We start from the raw sequence: 12,469 nt of genomic DNA on the forward strand, positions 1-12,469 counted from the left end.
AAGATGATGACGAAGGGCCATGAGGCGAGCGAACGAACGAACGAGCGAGCGACGGCCGGTCGGTCACTCGTGTGTTATCCTCCCTTCTTCTTCTCACCCGCGCGCAGCTCTCTCTTCTCCGCTCTCGTTCCCTCTCCTTCCTCTCACGCACACCCGCCGCAGCCACTCCTTGCTCCTGTTTCGTCGTCGCACGTCTGGACGCGCGCGCGAGACGCTTATTTACGAAAAAATTGCCACGCGAGACTTCTCTCAAACAATCTCCTTCTTTCTCTCTCTCTCTCGCTCTTTCACTCTGTCCGGCGTGATCGGCCGTTCGCGCCTAACTTGACGGTGTTTTCCCACTGCTCTCCCGGTATGTTAGCGCGCGCGCGCGCGCGCGCTCACGCGTCCCTGCGGGCAATAGGAATTCGCGCGCGCCTCTCTCCACCTGCACTCGCGCGCTTATTTCTTTTCGTCGGATGTTTCGGATGTTATATCCCGCGTCGCGATCGCGCGACGTGACGCGAGGAGAGGACGCGAGGGAGAATGCGAGAAAGAATCCACGATAATCCCGCTCCGCGTCTTCTCCTCTTCTCCGTCTCCGCGAGCGCACTGTTTTGACACGTCCGCCGCGCGCGACTTCACGAGGATCGACCGCGGGCACACTTTCAACTTCCGGGTGTGTATATGCACTTTTCGGCGCCGCGCACTACGCGGCAGCGGACGGTGGCAACACCACCAGCGCGGTAACCAAGTACTCCGAATGGTACCAGTGTGAACGTGAGAGTGACACACACATGACCGGCCAGTGATATCGCGTAGCGCGCACTGCGGGCGGACGGCAGGGAGGCACGGCTCCTTCCCGCGGCCCGTGCACCCTCCCCCCTCGCGCGCGCGCGCGCGCCCTCCCACCTCGTCCACTTCGGCTAACCTCTTCCCACTCCCTTGCGCAGCGCGAGTCGAGCGAGCGAGCGAGCGCGCGCTCTCTCTTCGTTCTCCCTCCTTCGTTGATTTCTCTCCGCCCTGCTCTCCTCTCCTCTCCTCTCCTCTCTGCTCCTCGTCGCGCGCGCGGAGAGTGCCATGTCGCGCCGCGCCGCCCGCTCCGCTCCACGTCGCGCCACACTTCACCGCTATCCATCGCGCGCGCGAGACCGTCATCGGTACGGTGGTGGGGCCAGGGGGGAATGCTTAGGGCCGTAGTACCGACCGCGAGGCGCGTGGGGTCGCGCGCGCGGGTGGCGCGAGAGGGAAGACACACGTCGTCGCCGTCGCCGTCGCCGTCGCCGTCGTCGTCGTCGTCGAGGGGGAAAAGGGCACCGATGCAGAGAGAGCCGTCGCCGTTGCCTCTACTCTCTCGGTCGTGCGCGGGACACGCACACGGCCCAACTCGCGTGTCACGCGTGTCCACGTTCCACGCGCATCGACGTAACACGCCGTGCACAAGCTCCGGTTTTCTCGCCGTTCCTTCTCCCTTCCCCCTTCCTCCCTCTTTCTTCCGTCGGATAAGAGAATACTTCCCGCGGGAGCACGTGTTTTTGTTTTCCTCCGCGAGAACGACGACAAATTTTGACGTTACGCTCGATTCTATCTTTGAGATAAATTTGACTATATTTTAAAAAGCGTGTAAGGCTTTCTTTGTCGATAATTTGGCGAAAGAGATATGATTAATTAGATATTTTGTGCTTTCTATGAGTAATTTAAGACGTGGATTCTTTAAACGCGTTACGTTATACAAAAGCTTTAATCCGTGAGATAAAAATCAAGTTCTTCGTTCACACACACATACACACATTTATTGCGACATTGTTTCTCTTCTTCGACGAAAAAGATGCATACGCGTTTTTCATATTTTAGTTCGCTGAAAATTTACATATAATTAAGTATCCAGTTTTCATATTAAACATTTTTTTCTTCTTTTTTTACCGCAAGAGTTGTGTTTGTTTGCCCACTCGTGGCATACCAGAAAACGTTTTGCTGATGGGAATTCCCTGTTCTTTTTCTTTCTCTTCTTAACCTACTTTTTAGTTTTCTTTTTCCGACATCCCTTGGTGGCTGGAGAATTTGTGTGTTTACGCGGTCGGCGGTAAGCCGGAAGACGTTTTACGGTCGCAATTTTTGGAGCAGGTGAAATGTTTGAGGAAACTTTAGCGAAAACATGAATTATCGCATAACGCAAAACACTCCAATTATTCATACTGCGATGTAGCCTGTGCGAAATACTAATATTTAACAATGATTTTTTATTTTAATTAACTCGTTAACGCTGTAACGTAATTACTATTGATATTTTCATAGAGGTTGCTGACAATTTCCGATAAAACTTGCTAAATTTCAATAAAACGGAGCTAAAAATTAAACAATACCTTTCTTTAAATAATAGAGAAAAAATAAATAAATATGAAAGCAATACTTATTGTCAATAATCAAACCTAATTAATCGAATTAATTACACTCTGAAAAATGATAGTGTTAAATCTCTACCTTTTTACATTTATATTTTTAGAAAGTATTCAGTTCCATTTAACTTAAAATTATAAAATATTTTATAATTACAAAACATTTTCTAGTATTTTATTTAAAAACTTTTTCAGATAAAAAAGAAAAAGTTGTTATTAAAAAAAACTCACATTAACAAAGTCATAAAATAAAAAAGAATTAATGATTTTTAATCAAATATTAGTAAGAAATATTTTGAGTTAAATAGACCTGAATAACAACAAGAAAAAAGTTTTTAAATAAAATACAAATAAGAGAATAAAATACATTTTGAATTAAATAGATCCGAACATAAAATAATGAAATTTTTTCAAAAATATAAAAGTAAAATGATATATAGGTTTATCATATTCAAGATTTGATAATAACTAGTTAAAAAATTAAATAATAAATAAGTTAATAATTTTTAACTTTAACGAGTTGTTTTTAAAACATATTTAAAGCTTAATTTATCAACTTCTTCCCTAAGTTAAAAATTTATGTGAAAGGAAAACTACGTTTTTTAACTAATAAAAAAAAATATTTCTTTGTTATTTCATATAAACTTAATTTACAAATAAAATATCAAATTTGTTTGCACATTATAATGCACATTATAAATGTTTTGCGTAAGTTAACTTTAAAAACTTATAAATTTTCAATTTAATATATATAAATAACGTTTTCCAAAATTAACTTTCAATTTAAGTTAATTTAATCTCAACCTAACTTTTAACTAGTTAGTTTTTTGTTAGTGTAACTTGTGACTTAACTAAATTAATTTTATAAACCATTTTAACATAATTTAGTTTAAAAAGATATGTATCAACTTACCCAACTCTGATCATATTAACCAAAACGACATATAATAGTATAATAAATTGGAGCAGAACAAGCGGGTTACATATACATTTTATAAACAAGCGGGTCAAATCGCCTACAGAGGGTGCGCGCCATCTCGCTTGCGCGCATACAGTCCTGGCGCGTCACGTGACGAAAACACACCGTGACGTCACACGCGCAGCAGCGGCGAGCCAGCTGCCAGTCCATTAGTCCAAGATGGCCGACTTGTGAGCGGCGGTGCTACGGAACGGCCGTCCGCATTTAGTCGCTCGTTTCTAGCCGTTCGCGCGCGTCCCGTCGTGCCGCAGGATCCGTTAATATGATATCGTCGATCGTCTCGCGTCTGGTCATGTAAGTATCCGCCGCGCCGGCGGCCGGCGACGGCCACGGTGAGAACGGGTCAAGTGGTGTGTCGTTGGGGTGTCGTGCCGTCGCCAGCGCGCCCGGGCCATCGCCATCGTCCGCCGTCCGCCGTCCGCGGCAATTCGTTCCGGGTGCAGGGTTTATTTTTACCCCCGGTGCCGTGCGTGTACTACGTCACACGTGTCGTGCCGAGTGTGCACGTCGAGGCGACGGATGCGCCGTTGCTCCGAATCTGTCGCGGTACAGTGAATTCCGTCATTTATGCTACTCCGTCTCGGCGACCGCTCGCTCGATCGGCGGTCTGTCTCTATAGATACGTGTATACATATATAACGCGTAGTACACGTATGTATACGCCGTACGCTCGGGCTCGCTCTCGCTCCCGACAGTTCGCTGTCATGACAAAGGGAATAAAATACGAGAGCTGGAAACGTCAACTTCGGCTGTTAGTTGCGAAGCGACAGCTGCGGGATCCGTCGTTAATTCGGCCATCTCTCTTGGATGTTCTCTTTCTCTCTCTCTCTCCTGCCCCACGGTGCAAGACTGTGTCATCGCGTCTCTTCGGGCCTCTCGACGAGAGGCATTCCCATGTTTGGGTAGGACCCTCAGCAGGAGTGTCGCCGAAGAGGTTTCATCACGCTCGGCAGAGAAGGACGGAGCTAAAGGAGGCAAGGACGGACAGAGACGGACGGACGAACGAACGCCGGGGGGATCCGGAGTAAGCGAAGGTAAGGGATCAATGTCACGAACGCGCTCGAATCGATACCGGGGAGCCGGTTGAACGCAACGAGAGCGCGAAGAAGCGCGACTTGCGACACGAACGCGCTGTGATAAAAATCGAGAAGGCGAGAAGCGCGCTTAGCTTCCCTAATTAAACACACTCCGTTGAGCAAGCGCGAGGGTGAAAGCGTACGCGCCCTTCTCTCCCGTCCTCGCACAACACGGAGTCCGCCGTCGCGGCGCGAGGACGGACGTAACCTAACCCAACGTTTTCTAGCGTCCGTACGACGCAGACGTTGCGACACGATCGCGATTATCGGCGATCTAAATCGCGTTTGCTCGCGAAAATTGGAGCAGCGTACGCGATGACGCGATCCGCGTGTCTCGTTGAGCAACTTATCCGCTAAGGATTCGCTCGTTATTCTTCGTCATTCGTAAATATGACTTGGAAAAACTAATCTTTTTCATATATTAGCGAATTTATAAACATCTAAATGACAAAACGTATTTTTTTTTTATCTGGCGCAATCCACAGATTTTTACTTGAAACATGATAAACAATTATTTGTCGAATAGTATCACGTTTATATGCGATAGAAAACCTTTTATATCTACGTTAAAGATGGTTTTTGCTATTAAATTTTTAACATTCTCGAGTGTTAATTTATTATAATTTCATTACGTTATTTAAATATTTTATGCTAAATTAATATTCTACATTCATATATTTAACATGTATGAAAGATTCAACGTTCAACAATCAAAATAATATAATATATATGGGTAAATAAAAAGTAACATGTAATTATATAATTTTAAGATAAAATTAATAAGATGTGCGTGTCAGCATATTACAAATATTAATTTTACTGACGAAATATGTTTCTACAGTTTGTTTCGAAATTCTATTAAAAATGTTACGTATTTTGTATTAATTTTATACATAAAATTTGTTTTGTTTTCTAACATATACATCTTTTGTTAAATTAACACAAAAAGGGCCCCACAAAATCATTATGGAAAATGGCCCTTGGTTAAATTGCAATTGAAGTATGTTATTCTCGACGTCCAAAGATATCAAATTTGTTTGCACATTATAACGCACATTATAAATGTTTTGAGTAAGTTAACTTTAAAAACTTATAAATTTATAATTTAATATGAATAACGTTTTCCAAAATTAACTTTCAATTTAAGTTAATTTAATCTCAACCTAACTTTTTGGAAACCAAGTATATATGAATATATTCAAAAGCATGATACAATCACTTTAAACGTTTCTGGACGGAAAAATACCGGACTTAGAGAGTTGTGCCCATTGAGACTTTTGTTCGGGAACGTCCTAAACAACAACATACTTTAGTCAATTTAACCAAGGGCCATTTTTTATAAGGATTCTGCGGGATCTTTTTTGTGTTAATTTAATAAAAGATGTATATGTTAGAAAGCAACAGATTCTGCGGGGTCCTTTGAGTGAATTGTTTGAGACACGAGACACATGTTAAATTTAACATGTTTCCAACTGTAGTATAAAATTGTTATTAGCATCATCAGCAAATTCTTGAAAGGAACATTTAATATGGACTTTACAAGGCAAAATAAATTTCTTGTCTCATATAAATACATTTTCTTGAATTATAATTGAATTTAAAAAAATAATTACTTGCAACAATTTTTTTTGTTTTAATGAAATATTATTATTTTGAATAAAGTAACATTATTGTTACAAGTAATTCTTTGAATTAATACATTATAATTTTAAATAATGTATTTACTTGAGACAAAATGGCAATTTGCCGTGGACACTGAGAAAAAATTTCTAAATTTTAATAAGTATTTATTCAAATAGTGATCAAATATTTACTAAATATAAATATATATATTATTTATTTAGTACAAGAATCACCAATTCAAGTATTATTTTTTCTTGTAGAGTAAATATTTATGTAAGTGTATAAGTACATTTTATTAGTACTATTCGAGTAAATATTTATTAAAATTAAAAATTTTTTTTTTTTTTAGTGTATTATTTTACACTTGCGCGATAATCACACCTCGTTTATTTGTATTCCTATCTTTTTCTATTTCCAAATATTTTCCTATATTTACGGGAAAGAGACACGGATACTATGATTAATTGTATAAGGAGACAAAAGAGTTTAATAATCTTCAGAAACATCCGATTAAAGTCCGTTAGAGTCATTCGCGTAGCCTTACGTGATAGACCTCGACACACATTTCCTACATCGGAGCAAAGCAATCTTGGCATTTAAAGCGTTTTTACGATACACGATACACGAGAGTAAGATCTTACGAGAAACGTAAGCGTTTTCGTTCGGATAGCGGATGTCGGGCGAACGTCGTAGATCGGACAAATGCGCGCGCGATAAGCAAACGACGACGCGTTCCGCGCCGTCAGCTGATTCCAAAGCTACGTCACAATGGCGCAGGTCGTTGCACTCGTCGGGGGCTCCCTCGCTAAGAGGCACGTTTTGTTTACGGCGTTGTCCGACGGCGCTCACGCTCACGCACAGACGCATGCTCGTCGCGGCGCAGCGACAATATGCGTGAACGTCCGTCCCGATCTCCTCTCTTTCTCTCTCTTTCTCTTTCTCACTCTCTCTCTTTCTTATTCTCGTCGGCGGCGTGTGACTCACGGCCGCCACGCTGCACTTGACAATAAATTAGAACGAAACGGAGAAACGCCGATTCCACGAGTTCTGGCACAAGGTAAACGTCACAACGGCGGCAGCCGACGAATAAACGAGGATCTATTCGCGGTATTTGCCCGAGTCTCTTTCGCGGAAAATCAAAGAGAAGTCATACCTTTTTTTGTTTCTTTAAAAACTATGTGCACTGGTGCGAGAGAAATACAAATAAATAGAAATAGATATAGAAATACAAATAAATAAATAAAAGTAATATAAATTTCAATTTTACTACAACTGGAAAAAAAATTTGTTGAAAAACTAAAATATTTAATTTAGGTTGATTTAAGAATTATTTAGCTGTATAAAAATGATACAGTTTATTCCGAGGTTTATTCATGTAAACCATAACATTTTTAAATTAAGAATTAACTAAACCAACTCAATGTTTAGTTGAACGTATCGGTTTAAATACTTTAGTTTTCTAAAATAATTTTTTCCCAGTGTATATTTAATGCAATAATGATAAAACGCTATCACAAGTAATATTTTATTTCTTAGTAATGAAATCTGATAATATACAGCACTAAAATAAAATATTTTTATAAAACTAACGAGAATTTAATTTTATCCTACATTGTGTATCTATCGATATAATATTGGATGTCAGATTGAAGCACGAAAATGTAAAATTTGTAGTTGTAATTCGAAATGTAAAGAATAATATGAAAAGATTGTGCCGATTATAAATGAATAAATATAACGTCACGTTTAAATAAATAATATAATAAAAGATAAATATAACAATGAAATACAGACAAATATAATATTAAAGTGGACAATTCCTTCACGCTTTTGCACTTGAAACATTCTTGTAGGAAACGAATAAGATACGAAAAGTGCTTCGTAAAAAGTGCACTCGGTTTATCAAATGTGTCTCTGCTATTTCGTGGCGCAATATAACCACTACGTATACATACATATCCTTTAGTGCATATTCCATTACGTACCACGTATATTTCTGCACGTTTTATGGTTACCTTATAGAAAATTTAAAAGCCTCTTTGCGAACACATTCGGGATGCCTCAGAAATACAAATACGTGTTTAAATAACGATTTTATTAGGTCAGTCGAAGTGAATTTTAACTATTTAATTTTTGACTTTAAATGTCTTTGCAACTTTTCAGGAAGATAGTTCGTATTTATTACACAAACCCCGCATTAATGAACGCGAGTTGCCATTTATATGTTCCATTTAAATGTTAAAATCTTAATTTATCAAAAGCTTTTAACTTTAACGCATATTGTTATCAAACTTTCAGTTTTGAAACGTTTTTTCTTTCTATCAAAACTCATCGAATATTTTCTCTCTTGTTTTTGCGAACATGTTGCGAAGCAAATTAGATTTTTATGAGCGCGCATGATTAGGGATAACTTGGTCAACGAATATCCCGTAATCCTTCAAAATCCAAACGGTTTTGTTTCGAAATTACTTTTTAAAAAGTTCAATGAATGGAGTCTATGCTAGAATAGAGGCTTCAAAAGGATTTTTGAAGCGAAACTATTGGGCTTCAAAGGGTTAAAGCCCCTCATCTTGCTTTTCTGTGTATCCAACATGCGCATTTCGACCGGCATGAAAATAACATTCCAACATGTCTAGCAACAATAGCTATTTTCACGCAATCGTTTTTATATTTTTGTGCGCTCTCCACCCTATACATTTCCACGAATATTTTTGGAAAGGAAGCCACTAGCGAAAGGAAACGGGCACACGGAGAGAGAAAGAGAGTGAATGAATGAGAGGGAGAGAGAAATGCTTCTTGGTATATCAAGAGGAAACTTGGTCGCTCGTTGGATCGATGCACGGTTGGCAACAGAAGGGTGGCACTTGCTATACGCTCCATGTGCTACCCCGTGTGTCGTTTACTGCATAAAAACATTTTTATTTTCAATGAAAATGTTCGGTGAATTTATAAACAATTTTAAATTTTAATATTAATTTATTATTTAAATAGAAATAGACTCTCTCTCTCTCTTCCCTTCTCTCTTCCTTTTACTCTTTTTTTTTAATTAAATAATTATTAGGATATATTTAGCATTTGCAATAAACAATAAGCACCATTGAAATTTGCTTTAAACTAATAAAATAAATAATATATTAAAGTAAGAATATTTTTAAGAGTCTAGTCTCTAATCTTTTTATAAACAGTTTTATTATTTAAATTGAATTATACAAATTATAGTTTAATCCATTTTTATTTTATACTTGTCAATTACGTAAAAAATATTTAAATTATTAACGAAAAATCTTTCAAATTTATCTCTTTTTTAAATCTAGCTTATAGTTAATTACAATTAAATTGATTCCACTTAATTCAAATTTTAAATCACGTTCATGAGTATTTAAAATTAAACATCTGCTTAAAATTAATAAAGCATGGAAATTTTTTAATTGATCTTTTAAGTTTTGAAATTTGACCACTTGAGTGTTTTAAATTAAAAACCGGCGAGCATTAATCTTTCACAAAATTCTCTCTTTTTTTCTTCAATCCTCTAATAAGATAATGACATTTAACTGTATTTCTTATGATGTCGCGAAACTTTTTTCCTTTTCTAACGAGATAATGACTTTTTAATATATTTCCCAATGATGTCGGGGCGACCCTCTGTGTACGTGCTTTCGTGTATCCCTTTCTCAGACACGTACACATACGGGACTAAAAGACTCTTAACACCGAAGTGAATCAATATTCTGTACACCCTCGCACAGGAGATCGCGTTAACCTTTCTCACCCTCATGCAACCCCGTCATGGCGCCCTCGACGTCTACTCGACCATCGCGTGGAGGACGACGGGTGCTTGTTTAGCTCTCCCTCGTCGTATCCCTCTCGTCGAGTCGATGAGAGCAACATAACATGAGGAAGGGACACGTATATTTACGTCGGGCTGCGCGAAATTCTTCAACATCGGACCAAGTTGCGTGAACGTGAATCTCGTTCATATAGCTCGCGATTAATACTGAAATACGTACCCTAATTCTCGAGACTCTCCTATCATGGCTGCTTCATTAATTTTTTTTCCTACAAATAAATGATTTTAAAACTGTTCGGAAAATATGTGATTGTTGGAATTTGCTTAACTTGCATGTACAGAAGGTGCAAATGTATTTTGTTAAATGTATTGATTGTATTATTATTTCATTTTATATAAATAATTCTGAAGTATTATTTATATGAACAACCATGAAGTGAAAACCATAAAAATTTAAACGAAAATATTTACGTTTTAAAAGCGTACCTATTTTTTTTACTTCAAAAATAAATTATTATTTATTAAAATTTATTTATTTTAATTCTTCAAAATAATTGTTAAATATTTCAAGATGATATATTTTATTTTATATATATATATATATTTCGGTTTTGTTGGGTGTTCATTAATATATATTTTACGTGCCACATTTCATAATAATGCTCAAGTTCTTGGAATTAATATACGTATAATTATAACAATTATAAAAGTTATAAATGCGCGAAACTAAACGCACGATGTACAAGATAGGTAGGACTATTATATGGTTAAACAGCGTTATCATACATAATTTATGATTTTTCCGCGTAAACTCCGCACTAATTCGCCGGGCATCGTTAATCTCGTAACCCGCATTCCACATTTACTTCTATTTTGCATATCAAAAATAATGGCCGCGTTATTACCGTGCGCGCTGCATTCGTGAGTCGGCTCTTGAAGTTTCGTAGATACGCAAAAATCTATTCATATACTCTTACGTAGGGATAGACGCTTTACGTGTACTCTAAAACAATCATACTGTCGTAAGAGTACTTAGATTTTCTTTTTATATGCAAGCGACGCATTCTCGTGGCAAAGGAAAATCGTTGTCGTGAAATCTTTTAAAATACCCCAGTCGTGAAAGGACTTGGGTATTTTAAAAGATTTCACGACAACGTTGGAAGGACGTAAAAAAAGGGGAACAGAGGAAGAGAGTTGCATCGTCGCGACGCGGTAATATTCGCGGTCGATTGTACTGAAATTCTCAGTGCAACCCCATGACGTCATTACGCTCATTAGAATAATTGAGAGTGCCGCTCGCTAATTACGAGATGTGGGAGTCCTCCGGCGCATAGACGCATAATTTTTTTCGTTGTCTCCGACGTCGAATCTGCGAACCCGGGGCTTCCGCCTTGCAAATAAGAAGAAAATTTCAGCGAAATTTTGCCGTCCTGTTAATTATAGCGATCTGTAGCCTTTCAGCGGCGTGGAAACAGAAAAAAGTTGGAACTTTCATTACGATCAGTGCAGTTCTTTTTCGCTTCCTCACGCAAAAAAATCGAAGCAATATAATTAAGTTTAATTAAATCGTCGCGTGTTAATTACGAATACTGTTTCTAGGAAACCGTATGGAATAACTAAAAGAAATTAGAAAGCAGAAGGAAAATGTTTCATTTTCGAAATTGTTTACTTCTTTGCAAGTTTCTTTGAAGAGTTTGCACAACAAATAAAATTTATAATTTAAAAAAATAGTTCATATTTCAATTAAGAATGTTAGTTTCAATTAAAGTGTTGAAATGATTTGTGTACGAAGGATATACGTAAATTTTCGAAATAATCAGATTTGCTAATGACGCGTACTTCCTACCGACACTGAAATTATCAATTTTCGACGAATGTGGCAGTGTGTAGCGATTGGAAGGCTCCTGCATATTGATTGTACCGTTACGCAAATTCGTAATTACAAGTTCGAACGGCTGATCTACAAGTACAGACGTAGGTACAACAATAAATAAGACCGTGCGTGATGCGATTTGCAATTTTGCGTTAATGCCTTACGGCGCGCAGCCCGTTATTAGTGGTCGTAGATTAATATTAAAAGCCATTTATCCCATGGCAAATTTTACCGCCGCCGCTTGCGCCAATCGCGAAGAAGCAATTATTCGCGGGAGCTTCATCAACGCTAAAGATCCGTTCGATATACCGAGACTGTATTGTGATTTGCATCCCGATTCTCATTCTGATTCTACAAAAAATATATCGAAAAAATATCGAGTTGTTTTGAAGAACATTCGACAAATAATCTCGTGTCTGGCTCTCTTGACACTCTGTCAGCTTTCGAACCGAGAAACTTTCGCATCTCGTAGCTTGAGTATTCTCTTTTTTAATTGTAATTTGTCCAATATATGTGTGGAATATGTGTATAATATATACATATTTCAAATCAGCTTCTCTCTTTCTCTCTTTCTCTCTCTCTTTCTTACACACACACACACACACATTTTTATTTACGTTTTTTTTTATTTTTGATTATCATATATTTAATAATTATTATATTTTTATTATATACATTTGTCTTTAGTATACTGACAGAAAAAATTACTTTTAATAAATATTTACTTGAATAATTGTTGCAACAAAATATTTACTA

At 38.1% G+C, this 12,469-nt stretch overlaps 1 protein-coding gene across 2 annotated transcripts in view; it reads left to right on the forward strand.

The window, feature by feature from the left end:
• The first annotated feature begins 3,397 nt into the window (after positions 1-3,397).
• LOC105195681 (putative leucine-rich repeat-containing protein DDB_G0290503) overlaps positions 3,398-12,469 on the forward strand; it is a 37,411-nt gene continuing 28,339 nt past the window's right edge. Inside the window, exon 1 of one of the 2 annotated variants that reach the window (XM_011161218.3) lies at positions 3,398-3,648. In XM_011161218.3, the coding sequence (XP_011159520.1) occupies positions 3,617-3,648 (32 nt within the window). In that variant the 5' untranslated portion in view covers positions 3,398-3,616. Of the gene's footprint in view, positions 3,649-3,675; positions 4,389-12,469 lie in introns of those variants that run through there. The other variant, XM_011161209.3, reaches the window with a different exon arrangement.

Source organism: Solenopsis invicta, chromosome 16 (assembly GCF_016802725.1).
Source record: "Solenopsis invicta isolate M01_SB chromosome 16, UNIL_Sinv_3.0, whole genome shotgun sequence".
In the NCBI taxonomy this organism is placed as follows: Eukaryota; Metazoa; Arthropoda; class Insecta; order Hymenoptera; family Formicidae; genus Solenopsis; species Solenopsis invicta.